General features: G+C 47.7%; 1 protein-coding gene and 1 long non-coding RNA gene across 3 annotated transcripts in view; one reads left to right on the top strand and one right to left on the bottom strand.

Annotated features, from left to right (window-relative positions):
• The window catches only part of ALPK2 (alpha kinase 2), a 137,494-nt gene extending 129,456 nt beyond the window's left edge, over positions 1-8,038 (top strand). For both annotated transcript variants that reach the window (XM_032293601.1, XM_032293602.1), the window contains one exon: positions 7,253-8,038. In XM_032293601.1, coding sequence (XP_032149492.1) covers positions 7,253-7,469 — 217 coding nt within the window. In that variant the 3' untranslated portion in view covers positions 7,470-8,038. The remainder of the gene's footprint in view (positions 1-7,252) is intronic.
• The window catches only part of LOC116561719, a 25,249-nt gene continuing 12,469 nt past the window's right edge, over positions 203-12,982 (bottom strand). Inside the window, exon 4 of the long non-coding RNA XR_004273571.1 lies at positions 203-692. This is a non-coding gene — a long non-coding RNA (uncharacterized LOC116561719). The remainder of the gene's footprint in view (positions 693-12,982) is intronic.

Below are 12,982 nucleotides of genomic sequence, written 5' to 3'. Positions count from 1 at the left end.
CACCATCATAAGAAGCAGTGCTGCGTGTGTCATTGAAAAACAATATTCACATATGTCTCAATCAGGACCATCGATTTGGCTACTGACACCCCAGTCATGCAACCTATTTTGCTCTCTTGTTTAATGAAGTCAGAGGTTATGATCCTAGTTTGGGAATAGTTACTCTCATTTCATGAAATAAAATAGAGAATTGTCATGACTTACTTATTTTAATTCAACTTTACTTCATTGTGTGTGCCTTACAACAGGAGTATGTCATATTTCTCTTGAGAGCCAGAGATACAAATATGTCTGGAAAGACATCCCCTGTACCTCAACCCCCTCAATCTTTTGGCAAATGTTGAGTACAAAAATTTCAGGTGACAAAGTATGGCAAGTAAGATTGTTTTGACATCCAGTAATCCACCTTGTAGACAGACCAAGATACTAACTGGACCATTGAACAAATTTCTGATTGGAAATTACACAAGGAAAAAAATGCCTAATCTTATAACTGGAGATTTGGAGACGTAAGCTGACCAACTCCAGATGGATCTGAAGCCACTCAGGCAGTGGAGCCAACCCACAAAGTCATGGTTCTCTCCAGCCAGTGGGGTGGTTCCTGGGGAAGGTGAGGAGATTGCAATTCAGCCACCAGAGGGCACCAGGACCAACACTTTGCCCTTTGTAGTCTCCCCTGAAAAGCCAATTTCCTGTTGCCAGATTGCAATAAAACAGAGAAGTACCATTAGCAGATGTCTTCCCTGGCAGTAAGCATTGGACCAAAATAAGATTAATACGGACAGCCATAAAGGACACCCTCAGAGTGGCTGCCAGCCAGCCTTGCGTATTTCTACCCTCAGAAGAAGGAAAGAAGAGGCTTCAGGATGTGTGGCATGTGTCAGGCGTCCCTGCCGTGGACCCGGAGACCCTGGACAGAAGCCTGGATGATTTGTCCGTGTAGCAGGAGGGTAGCTGCCTTGAGAGAGCAGGCTCCCCTGGCGTCTGCCTGCCTAGCTCTGGTCCTGGCCGTGAAAAGGAGAAAAGATCCAAATAGACTCCCATATTCGGCCAAGCTGAGTTCCAGAAGAAAGACTCTGCCCTCAATGCCCACAAGCAGGCGGAAGGGACGGCAGCCACCTGGGATGCTCTGCCCGGTCACAAGGCTGTGCTGCTGCCATACCTGGAGAGGAAGGGCCAAAAGCAACTTGGAGGTGGAAAGGAGCAATCTAACCCGAAGAAACACGCAAGAATAGGCTTATGTGTGTGAGTGGTGACTCCAGGCAGACCGTTAAAAGCAATGCGTGAGTCTACCAGGAGAGGAGACAAAGGGACGTTGGAACAGAATTCCTGATGCTTTTTACATGTCTTGCATCAGGGCTGTGTCTCTGTAGAACACCAAACATTTCAGCTGAGTCCCCAATGCCAGGTGTCAGCAAATCAGTCTCACAGGCCTGCTGGCTGGAGAAAGGCAATTTTATGCCCCAGAGAGCCCCTGTCCCTGCCTGCCACATGGTCACCTGTCCTGGAAGGCAGCCTGCATCCTGCCTGCCTCGAGTCAGACCATTCTGTAGCAGGGTTGGCTGGCTCACTGGCTGATTTATTCGGCCAGTCTTTGCCATTAAGGAAGTCTGGAGGCTGAAGGGAAGTCTGAGGGGAACAGTGGTCATTTTCACAGTTTTTGGCAAGGCAGACACAACTATAGCAGTGCTCTCAGTGTGTAGGGGAGTCTCCCAGGCCCAACAGAGCCACTCAGGACACGCCCCCTCCGTGGGGGCGCTAGCCCAGCCGTCTCCTGGCCTTTGCCCAGAAGTCTTACAAAGGACTGTTCTGTTGAAGTGTCTGGAATTGGGAGCCATGGGTTCCTCCCACTCCTGACCCTATTCCCTAGTTGTCCCCCTGCCCAGTCCATTTCCAGGACCTGAGGACTCAGGGACAGGCGTCACATTGCTGTCATTCAGCTTCAGAGTCTGAACAGAGGGAACGTCTAGAGAAGCCCGGTGGGTTGGAGATCGCCCCTGCGGGACAGGCTGGTGGCCGGTAGGAGGGAGGCAGAGGCACAAGGAAAGTACAGGGATGGCCCAGAGGGTCAGGAGTGACAGAGCCTGAGCAGACAGGACACGGTGAAGACCAGAAAACAGTTATCAGTGCCTTCAGGAAGGTCTAAGCCAATGCGGTGTCATGACGTGGGAGCCTGGCGACAGATCAGAGGGGGAATGTGCTGCCAAGATGCTAGCAACTCAGCAAGTTTGTCAACAAAAGCAAGGAAAAGTCTAGAAGGTTGCTAGAAAAGGAGGTGTAGGGGATATGTGTGTGTGTGTGTGTGTGTGTCTGTGCATGTCTTTGTGCATATGTGTCTGCATTTTTCTGTGTCTGTGTCTCTTTGTGTGTCTGCCTGTGTCCGTATGTCTGTGTCTGTGTGTGTCTGTATCTGTGTCTTGTGTCTTTGTGTGTCTGCCTGTGTGTGTCTGCATGTGTATGTCTGTGTGTATTTACGTGTGTCCGTATGCCTGTGTCTGTGTGTCTGTGTGTGCGTGCGTGTGTGTACGCATGTCTAAAGACACCCTGCCTCTTTGAAGGCAGAGGGGAAGGAGCGTGTGGGAAGAGTGTGGGACTAACTGCGGAGTGATGCTCCAGAGTGGTGAGCACCCCTGTGAGGATTCAGAGCTTGTCAGTACGGAAGGCCCTGCGGCCCTCTGCGTGACTCGGAGCACACTGGAAATGTGGCTTTGCCTCCACCCACCCTCACCTCCACCCGGGGCATCAGCACGGCTGCTCCTCCGAATGGTGAATTCTCAAACAGCCTGTACCTAGTGGGAATGCTGACGCGCTTCTCCCCTGCCTCAACTGCCCGCCTGTGGCCCTGCAGCGGCTCCTGTACCTGCCCCCGGGTTCTCCTTGCCCCTGTGCCTAGACAGGACATTGCTGATTTATCAAGATGGGAACTGCAACAGAGATAGAGTTTAATTCACATAGAGCTGGCTGTATGGGAGACTAGAGTTTCATTACTACTCAAATCAGTCTCCCGGGAAATTTGGGGATTGGGGTCGGGAAGTGGGGGTAGTGCTGATTGGTCAGGTTGGAGGTGAAATCGTCGGGAGTGGAAGCTGTCCTCCTGCGCTGAGTCAGATCCTGGGTGGGGGCACAAGACGACATGTGCCAGTTTATTGATCTGGGTGGCGCCAATTGAGCCATTGAGTGCAGGATCTGAAAAACTTCTCAAGCACCAATCTTAGGTTTTACAATAGTGACGTCACCCCTAGGAGCAACTCGGGAGGTTTAGAACCTTGTGGGCTCCAGCTGCATGACTCCTAAACCATAATTTCTTCTTCTCTCTCTCTCTTTTTTTTTTTTTTTTTTTTGAGACCATGTGTCTCTCTCTCTATTGCCCAGGCTGGTGCAGTGGTGCGGTCTTGGCTCACTGCAACCTCCGCCTCCTGGGTTCAAGCGATTCTCCTGCCTCAGCTTCCCAAGTAGCTGGGACTACAGGCACACACCACCATGCCTGGGTAGTTTTTTTTGTTTTTAATTTTTAGTAGAGACGGGGTTTCAGATTCCTGAAAGAGGTCTACCCAGGGACTGCCTAGAAGTCCTGCTCCTTTGACCCAGCTCAGCTTTTTCCATTCCAGAGGTAGAGCCCATTAGACAGGGGCCCTCTTTTCACCTGGCATCAACACCCGCAGGCAAGGCAGAGCTTCAGGATGAAGTGGTGCCCTTTCTGGGAGGTCACGGTGTGAATTAGTTATTTTTCTCTGCAGAGACCAGATGTTGCCTGAATGTTAAAATGCCCTGACAGTCCTGGTGCAAATGACCGGGACTTGTTTCCAACATGCTCAGTCAGGGAAGCTGCCCCTGCCCACACGTGACATTCCCAATTTGAGGAGCTCAGGAGTTGGTGTGAGGTGACCGAACCCCACCCCCAGTGGCAAGGGGGATTAAGCCGTCCATCCTGTTGACCGAGCAGGCCCGGCTGTCCCCGTGTTCCCACCAGGGAGTGAATGCTCAGGCATGGAGGAAACGCTGACAAGCTGACATTTCAGCCTTTTGGGGAGCTCCTGCAGAGGAAGATAGAGATGTAAAGATGATACCATTCACAGTAGAACATTCCCCACTCTGCCAGATTCAACTCCTTGCTTTGGTTGACCTTTTCTTCAATGAGAAAGCCTGGCTTTTAGAAACCAAGTCATTTTTCACAAGGCTCCCAGGGCAGAGCAGTTCCCCTGACAGGAGGAGGGGCAGCTGGATTTCTAACAATCATGGCAGGGTGGAGCCAGGCTGCCACGTTAGCTTCAGAAAGGAAGGAAACCTTTCATGCCCTTAAGAGCTTAAAACCCAGCTTGGATTGCATAGGGAAAAAATTCTCTCCATTCAGTCCACGTGTGTTGACCTTTATCGTTTCTATCAGCCAATGAAGGAGGCCTGATTTCTTGAATCATATCAGCTACAGAATCCGCATCACGCCAGCATTACAGACTTCTTTTTGCCAATTTGCCTTTGGCCCTATGAAGCACCAGTGGCCAGCACTCTCTCACACCCAGCAGGGCATGCAATCTGTGCACAGGACCCCACATTCAGAAGGGCCCTGTGTTTGGTTTAATGCTCTGTGCTTGTTGTCTTGAAATTCTTAATACTTCTTGAACAAGGAGCCCCTGTTTTCATTTTGTACTGGGCCCTGCAAATTATGTCACTGCTTCTGAATGTCAGGCACCCTCTGCCCCTACCCTTGACCTGGAAAATCCCTCAGTTTTGACTCTCAGCTTCCAAATCCCTTCCACAGGAAGCCCCCATCAGTTGCACCAGTTATCATGTTGCTAATTATAACAACAACATGATCAACCTCAGTTGAATATTTACTGTGTTATGCTCTGAGCTAGGTGGTTTCTGTGGATTTTCTCATTTCATCTTCTCAACAACCCTTTGGGCATTACTGTTATTGACACTTGGGAGATGAGGAAACTGACAGAAACAGCCCACCAATTACCGTCCAGGCTCACCAGCCAGCGGTGCTTCCCCTGCAACGTATTCATCATATTTCTTTGTAATGATTTGGTATCTGTCTCCTTCGCTGGACAACATGGGTCAAGGTCTTGAGTGTTCTCTGTTGAATCTGTAGCCTCAAGCACAGTACTTGGCTAGGTGCACTCTAGAGAAGGGAGGGAGGAAAGTTGCTGTCCCTTCCTCCCATGTGACTATATTTTAAAGGACTGATACAGATCAGCACAAGAATAGACAAATGAAACCACATTCTGAACAACCACAAAAACAAAAGCATCCCACTCTTTTTTCAGTCATTCTCTATTTGTTGAGTTTCTGCCATTTACTAAGCACTGGATTAGGTGTTGCGGTACGGTGGTGAGTGGAGAGTGCTGACCTCTGCCATCACGGAATTTACAGTGAGTGAAGAGACAGAAATTAATCATCTCATCAACTCACAGATGTCAGACTGTGTGTGTGACCACATCACAAAGAGAAGGTGCACAGTCCAGGAGAGGCTATGACAGGGGGATGTGACTTGGTAGGAAAGGTCAAATGAGCTGAGAATTTAAAGTGAGCAGGGGCTGGGCATGGTGTCTCATGTTTGTAATCCCAGCACTTTGTAAGGCCGCGGTGGGCAGATCACCTAAGGTCAGGAGTTCGAGACCAGCCTGGCCAACATGGTGAAACCTCATTGCTACTAAAAAAAAAAAAGAAAATTAGCTGGGCTTGGTGACGGGAGCCTGTAATCCCAGCTACTTGGGTGGCTGAGACAGAATTGCTTGAACCTGGGAGGCGGAGGTTGCAATAAGCCAAGATTCCTCCATTTCACTCCAGCCTGGGAGACAAGAATGAGACTCTGTCTCAAGACAGAAAGAAAGAAAAGACAAGGCAAGACCTCTTCTGATAACTGAAGAGGTCTGTAGGTTGGGAGACACAGCCAGACAGTGCAGGATCACAAGCAGGTTCAGGAATTTTGTCTTTAATTGCAATGGGATGTTAAGCAGGAGATGACATGGCTTATGTTTTTGCAGAGGTTACTCTGGTGGCAGTGTGGCAAATGCATGGATGGGGAGGGGCCGAGTGGCTGTAATGTGGACCTCATAGGTTTATGTATGTACTGCTTCGAAGTGTTTATTCCCATGGGATTCACATTAAAAGCAAACTCCTTTGATAAAGGAGTTTATCTGCAGTGACAAGGAGGACCCTTGGGACATCTCAAGGAGATGCCACTTATGGGGGGGAATGTGGCTGGCACTGTGTTCACCTGGCTTCCTCCACACTCTGTGAGGAGCTCTGACTGGATTCAGTGTGTGTACGGGATTCGGGGATTTTCTGGTGGCCGGCAGGAAGACCCGAAGGGTCACTTTTCCAGCTACTAAACAAGCTGCAGCAGCCTACTACCCTTTCACATTCTGCCCAGAACCCAGGAAGCCTGCACCTTCAACCAGGTTTTTATTTTACCTTTTTATTTATTATTATTTTACTTTGAGATGGAACTTCAGTCTTGTTGACCAGGCTGGAGTGCAATGGTGTGATCTCGGCTCACTGCAACCTCTGCCGCCCGGGTTCAAGCAATTCTCCTGCCTCAGCCCCCCAAGTAGCTGGGATTACAGGCATGTGCCACCACGCACAGCTAATTTTGTATTTTTAGTAGAGATGGGGTTTCACCATGTTAGTCAGGCTTGTCTCAAACTCCTGACCTTGTGCTCTGCCCGCCTTGGCCTGCCAAAATGTTGGGATTACAGGCATGAGCCATCGTGCCTGGCAGCAGAGGGCTTCATTCTAATCTTGTCTCTTGCATCAACTTGCTTTGTTTTCTTGGGGTAGTCTCGTGACCTCTTAGCCTGAATTTCTTCAACTGTAAATTGAAGGGCCTAAGCAAAATAATTTCCTTCAGTTCCAAAGTTCTGCAATTCTTTATTTAGGGGATGGAGTGGCTTTCAGATCACTAAGAGATCTATTTTTTATCAAAATGGCCTAGCACTAGTCATTGTGGCTATGAGGAACATGGTAACAAAATGCTGGTACATTCCAACCATGAGCACCTGGGACCCTTGGATACTCCAAGGCCTCTGATCTTCACTGTACGTGCCAATGGATCTTTGCCTTTACTTAATTCCACGGTCTTTGTTTTTTTCCCTCACTAACAGTTGTGTCTACCCTGCAGCCATTTTAACCTAAAACAGAAACTCATATATGTGCCATACATTAGTTTCTCCCTTTCAAGTATTTCTTTTTAAACTGATGAATGTATCCTGTTTTTAAACGTTATGTTTCCTTCCACCCAAACTCACAGGTACAAAGGATTTAAAGGCAACTGTCCCATGACCTTCATTGATCAGTTTAAAGCACTACATCAGTGTAACAAGTATTGCAAAATGCTGGGGCTGAAATCCCTTCAAAACAACAACCAGAAACAGAAGAAGCTGAGCACTGGGAAAAGCAAAGCCCAAGCAAACTCCATAACAGGGAAGAAGACAGGGCCTGAGACCCCAGGTGAAAAGAAAACCTAACATCCCCAGTAAGCTAATGGCCACTGGCTAGCAGCACACAGCGCTGGCAGTGCAAGTGTGGGGACACACAGGAGAGAACACACAGCCTGCAGAGTGTGTGTGGCCATCCTTATTCCCAGCCCACTGTGCACCAAGATGCTTCTACACCCATCACCTGCTGTCTCCACTCAAATCATTTCAGAACAGGGTTTGCGACCAGGTTTACGGGGAGACTGAACCAACGATCAGTCTCAAAAACAGTCCGTTCTTTGTATACACGTTTAGCATTTTTATCAACCTCACGTCATGTGTCTGTTTGTGTATTTGCACGTGGTTGTGTTGTCAAGGACTTGGTGCTGAGAAGAGTGTTCACGGCCGAAACTCTTTACACCCCCATTCCCCACCTGGGATTTCTAGACACATCCTGCTGTGATGTAAACAGAAACCACAAATTCCCTCATTGGGTCAAGTTGTTGCACTGGTGTCCAATACGCTATCGTTGCTGGAGGTGGGCTCTGTAACGTGAAGCCATTTCCCATCATTCACACAGCCAGTTACAATTTCCTGTTTAATTAAATTCATATTTAAACTAAAAGGGTAAGATGTATATATCATGATAGACACTTGCTCTTTAGAATGTATACCATATTTTACATAGTTCCAGGATTTAATAATTTAGTAATTTCCTAGCAGGTTTCCTAGAGCACAAAATATTTGCATCTACCTTTTCCCCTCATTCTTAACAACTTAGGTTCCATCGTTTTCTACTGTGTTCCTTAGATTCGAGCTGCCTAAACCCAGGGCTGACCCATGGTGGATCGTGCCAGAAGATGCACAGTAATTCTGGCTGGGTGTACCGGTTCACAGGGATCCTGGCATCTCTAACCACTCCCATCCCTCATTCCACTTGAGTCTCCTGAAGCTCGGAGCCTCTTTCCCTACCAGTTTGGGTCACGCCCAGCCGCAAAGCAGGATGGCTGCATCAGTAAAATGTGAAATTGGGCAAGAGAAAATAATACAAAATAGCAACTAAGGGACTGCTTTATGTACCCAAAAGTGCATAAGCGTACCCACTACCCCAACCATTTGTTGTTATTGTTGTTTCATTAATAGACTATTTTTCAGAGTGATTTGAAGTTTACAAAAAAATGAGCAGAAAGTGTGGAGATTTCCCACGTGTCTCCTGACCCCACCCCATGATTTTCCCCTACTGTGAACATCTTGCATTAATGTAGTATGTTACAATTGATGAGACAATACGGATACATTGTTATTAATTAAAGTCCACAGTCTACATTAGGGCTCACTCCGAGTGTTTATACATGCTGTAGGTTTGGGCAAATGTATCATGACAGGTATCTACCATTATAGTAACATACAGAATAAATTCACTGCTCTAAAAATCCCCAGGGCTTCACCTGTTCCTCCCTCCCTTCCCCAGCCCCCAGCCCCTGGCAATCACTAATCTTTTCATTATCTTCATAGTTTTCCTTTTTCCAGAATGTCATATAGCTGGAATCATACAGTATATGACCTTTTTGATAGTTTGTTGTTTCTTAAGACAGATTTCACCTGCTGGCGAATAGCTGGGAGGATTGTAGGGCCACCTCTGAGCAGGAGGATGGATGCTTCGCAAACCTGAATGTGCACAGGAATCCCTGGATCTTGGGAAAATGCAGGTTCTGACTGGATAGGTGTGTGTTGGGGCCTGAATTCTGCATTTCTATCACACTCTCTGGGCTGCCAGGGACCACACTCAAAGAGGCAGTCTAGACCACGGGCAGGAGGGCCCTGAAATGCTGAGGGGAGTACCTTGGCCTTCTGGAGTTCAAATAGTCTGGCCAAGGAAAGGCCCAGCTACTCTGGCTTCTGATTTGTGAGGCAGCAGCTTGGCAGCAGAACAGAGGTGCCGTGTGAGGTGCCCACCACAGGCGATGCTGCCAACACAGAGATTTCTGTGCCCAGCCCCCTCACGGACAGGTGGCTGGCTCTTAGCAGAAGACTCTTGGCTTCTTCTACTTTAAAATATACTATTCTCAGCTAGCTGCAGTGGCTCACGTCTGTAATCCCAGCACTCTGGGAAGCTGAAGCAGGTGGATCACTTGAGGTCAGCAGTTTGAGACCAGCCTGGCCAACATGGTGAAACCCTGTCTCTACTAAAAATACAAAAATGAGCTGGGTGTGGTAGCAGGTGCCCATAATCCCAACTACTGAGGCCGAGGTGGGAGAATCACCTTAACCTAGGAGGCAGAGTTTGCAGCGAGCTGAGATGGCACCACTGTGCTTCAGCCTAGGCTACAGAGTGAGACCCTGTCTCAAAAAATAAATTAATTAAAAAATATGTCTATATATATCCATATATATTTGTACTTTTTTGTATTTTTATGCTTAAAGAATAGTATATTATACACACACACACACACATATATATATATATACATCCACACACACTATTCTCAGGCACCCAATTTTGAAAGGAAAGGAAACACAAGTGGGATTTTTCTTTTGTAAAGGGATTTGAAGGAGAAAATACTTCATTTAGTCACATGTCATCTTTTTCAGAAAACCTGCCCTTTCTAGCCTTTCTGCTGAAGTGGTTCCTCTGGTTTACAGATGAGAAAGTGCTAATTTTTCTACAAGGCAGCCTGTAGCCTGCTTTGCCCATAGAGATCTTACAGATATGTTTAGCAGTGAAGTTCTAGAAAGTTCCACAATAGCAAAAGGCGCAGGGCACATTTTGATTGGAATTATTATCTATATGTCTATCATTTAGCTATATCTCAGTGTGGGTGCAACCAAGGCCTTCTTGACAGGCTACGGTACTTTCTTTTCTTCTTTTTTCTTTTTTTTTTTTGAGACAGAGTCTCACTGTCACCCAGGCTGGAGTGCAGTGGTGCAATCTCAGCTCACTGCAACCTCCACCCCCCGGGTTCAAGTGATTCTTCTGCCTTAGCCTCCTGAGTAGCTGGGACTACAGGTATGCACCATGACGTTCAGCTGATTTTTGTATTTTTAGTAGAGACAGAGTTTCGCCATATTGGTCAGGCTGGCCTTGAACTCCTGACCTCGTGATCCACCCACCTCAGCCTCCCAAAGTGCTGGGATTACAGGCATGAGCCACTGCACCCGGCCAGGTACTTTCTTGGATAATGATTTGTAATCATCAAAATAATGTCAACACAAGTCTTAAAATTAAAACAATTTACAGAAAGGTATAAAATGAAAAGCCAAAGCCATCCTGTGAAAAAGATGAAAAAGCCACCCCACTTCCCTTCCCGCTGGCCTTGAATCTTCATTTGGAGAGACAGTTGGAGGAAAAGGGTTTTCTGCTCCCAGATTTTGTTTTGCAGCCAGCCCAGAGAGTGCCTCTCTTGGATGGAGCCATCCCAGCCTCCTTTCACTGATGCTTAGACATTTTAGAAGTCCCTTTATTGTTTACTGTAACCTGATTTCATCTGTTTAAAAACATTTGGGCTGGGCATGGTGGCTCACTCTTCTAATCCCAGCACTTTGGGAGGCTAAGGTGGGTGAATCACCTGAGGTCAGGAGTTCAAGACCTGTCTGGCCAACATGGTGAAACCCTGTCTCTACTAAAAACACCAAAATTAGCCTGCATGGTGGCAGGTGCCTGTAATCCCAGCTACTTAGGAGGCTGAGGCAGGAGAATGGCTAGAACATGGGAGGTGGAAGTTGCAGGGAGCCAAGATTGCACCACTGCACTCCCACCTGGGCAACAGAGTGAGACTGTCTCAAAAACAAAACAAAACAAAAAAAACCCCACACCTTTAGAGGACAGGGACAGAAGGAGCTCTCACAGTCAGATCTGTCCCAGCCAGGGAACCTAGGGATAGCCTTGTGTATGGTCGCAGCGATCTGTCCAGCCATCCCTCCCCTTCTGTTCTGAGATAAAGTGCTATTTTCCTTGCCCAGACAAATAACAGAGTGAGCGTGGAGTGGGTTCTCTTACACCAAAGGTGTCGTTCTTGGGGCTCAGAAACGCCCACATTCATTGACGTTGTTTTGGTTCAATTTGAAACACATCCAGTTCTCTTGATTTTCCCATTTGTCTTCATAAATGGGCAGTGTTAGGAAGACTAAATACAATGAATGTGCAACCCAGGGACTGAGCCAGGAGGCCCCGCGGGTCCAGCTGGGGATTGTGTCCCTTCTGGGTGCCTGCAGGGTGATCATTTACATATATGACATCGTCTCCGGAAGGGCTCAACCATGGAGCTCCGTGATGGGTGGATCAGAAAAACCAGTGAAAGCTTCACTACAACGAGCTTGTGTTTTCAACAGCACATTTCTCGCGAATGAGAATGGCAGGGAAACAATGACTTCTTGCCAGTGGGCGTCCTGTCTGGAACGTCCTGGTTTTGGATGCGTGGCTGGCTAGCTATATTCATATCTCGTGTTCCCTTCTTGTACCAATGCCTTCCAGCCATGCCTCTGACAAGCCTCATAGTAGCAGGGGGTTTCAATAGAGTCTTGTGAAAAAGAATGCCCAAAGAAGCAACAATTATTTTCTAATTATAAAGTGCTCTCTCTTCCATTATAAATAGACAGATGGTTTGGTGCGTGTATCAGGCATCTGCTCAACTGGGTGCAGCTGGGGGTGGCCTGCCAACAACCCGGTCCTGGCTTGTTTCCTGGTGTATGTTCTGCTCCTTTTGACACGGATGCCAAAGTGAACAGGACGGCATTTCTCCCCCATTTAGATCCACAGATGCGCTTCAGCTTAACTAGTTAAAAAAAAAAAAAATCAAAGAGACACAAAAACCTCTCCTGCCTCCCAGCACAGGATATATCTTCCAACTCCTTGCTGCAGCAGATCTGAAGCCCTCGGAGAGCCTGCTTCCACTATTTTGTAAAAGCTGCGAGGCAAGATGGAAGCCAGTTTCATCTGTGAGATAGCTGGGCACAGCCTTCAATTTCATGAACAAATATTTACAAGCACTAATTGTGCCAATGCACCAATCATTTTTAAAATTCTATTTTTCACAAGACCTGCACAGTCCCAGATAGAAATCATCTCAGAGACTTTTTTCAAAAGTCACGTGGTTTTGATTACATATAGTCAAGAATAGCCATTCCATCAGGAATGCATTGCCTGCCAGTTCTGGAGGCCAGAAGTCCCTATAGCTGAAGGTGCCAGCAGGGCCATGCTGCCACCGCAGGGCCCCACTGCAGCTCCCATTGCAGGGCCAGAAGCATCAGAGGCAATTCTACTAAGAGATCTCACCTCCCCTGCCCGCCTTGCCCCGGCTTTTCCTCTTTCTCCCTCTGCATCTGTGTGGAATGGCAAGCTCATTGCTTGCTACTTTCCAGTGATCAGTTTCCCTCAGGACTTTCTTTGGTGTCTGAATTGAATAATCCCAGGGCTGCTGAAATGTACCACAGCTGGAAGGTGGCTTAAACATCAGGAACACATGGCCTCCCAGTTCCGAGGGCGGAAGTCCCGATAGATGAAGGTGCCGGCAGGGGCGTGCTGCCACTGAAGGCGCCGGAGAAGCCTCTGTTCGGGGCCTCTGTCC

This window comes from Sapajus apella, unplaced genomic scaffold, assembly GCF_009761245.1.
Source record: "Sapajus apella isolate SASKATOON/1434 unplaced genomic scaffold, GSC_monkey_1.0 scaffold30, whole genome shotgun sequence".
NCBI classification, from domain to species: domain Eukaryota; kingdom Metazoa; phylum Chordata; class Mammalia; order Primates; family Cebidae; genus Sapajus; species Sapajus apella.
This window is presented reverse-complemented; position numbering and strand designations above follow the sequence as displayed.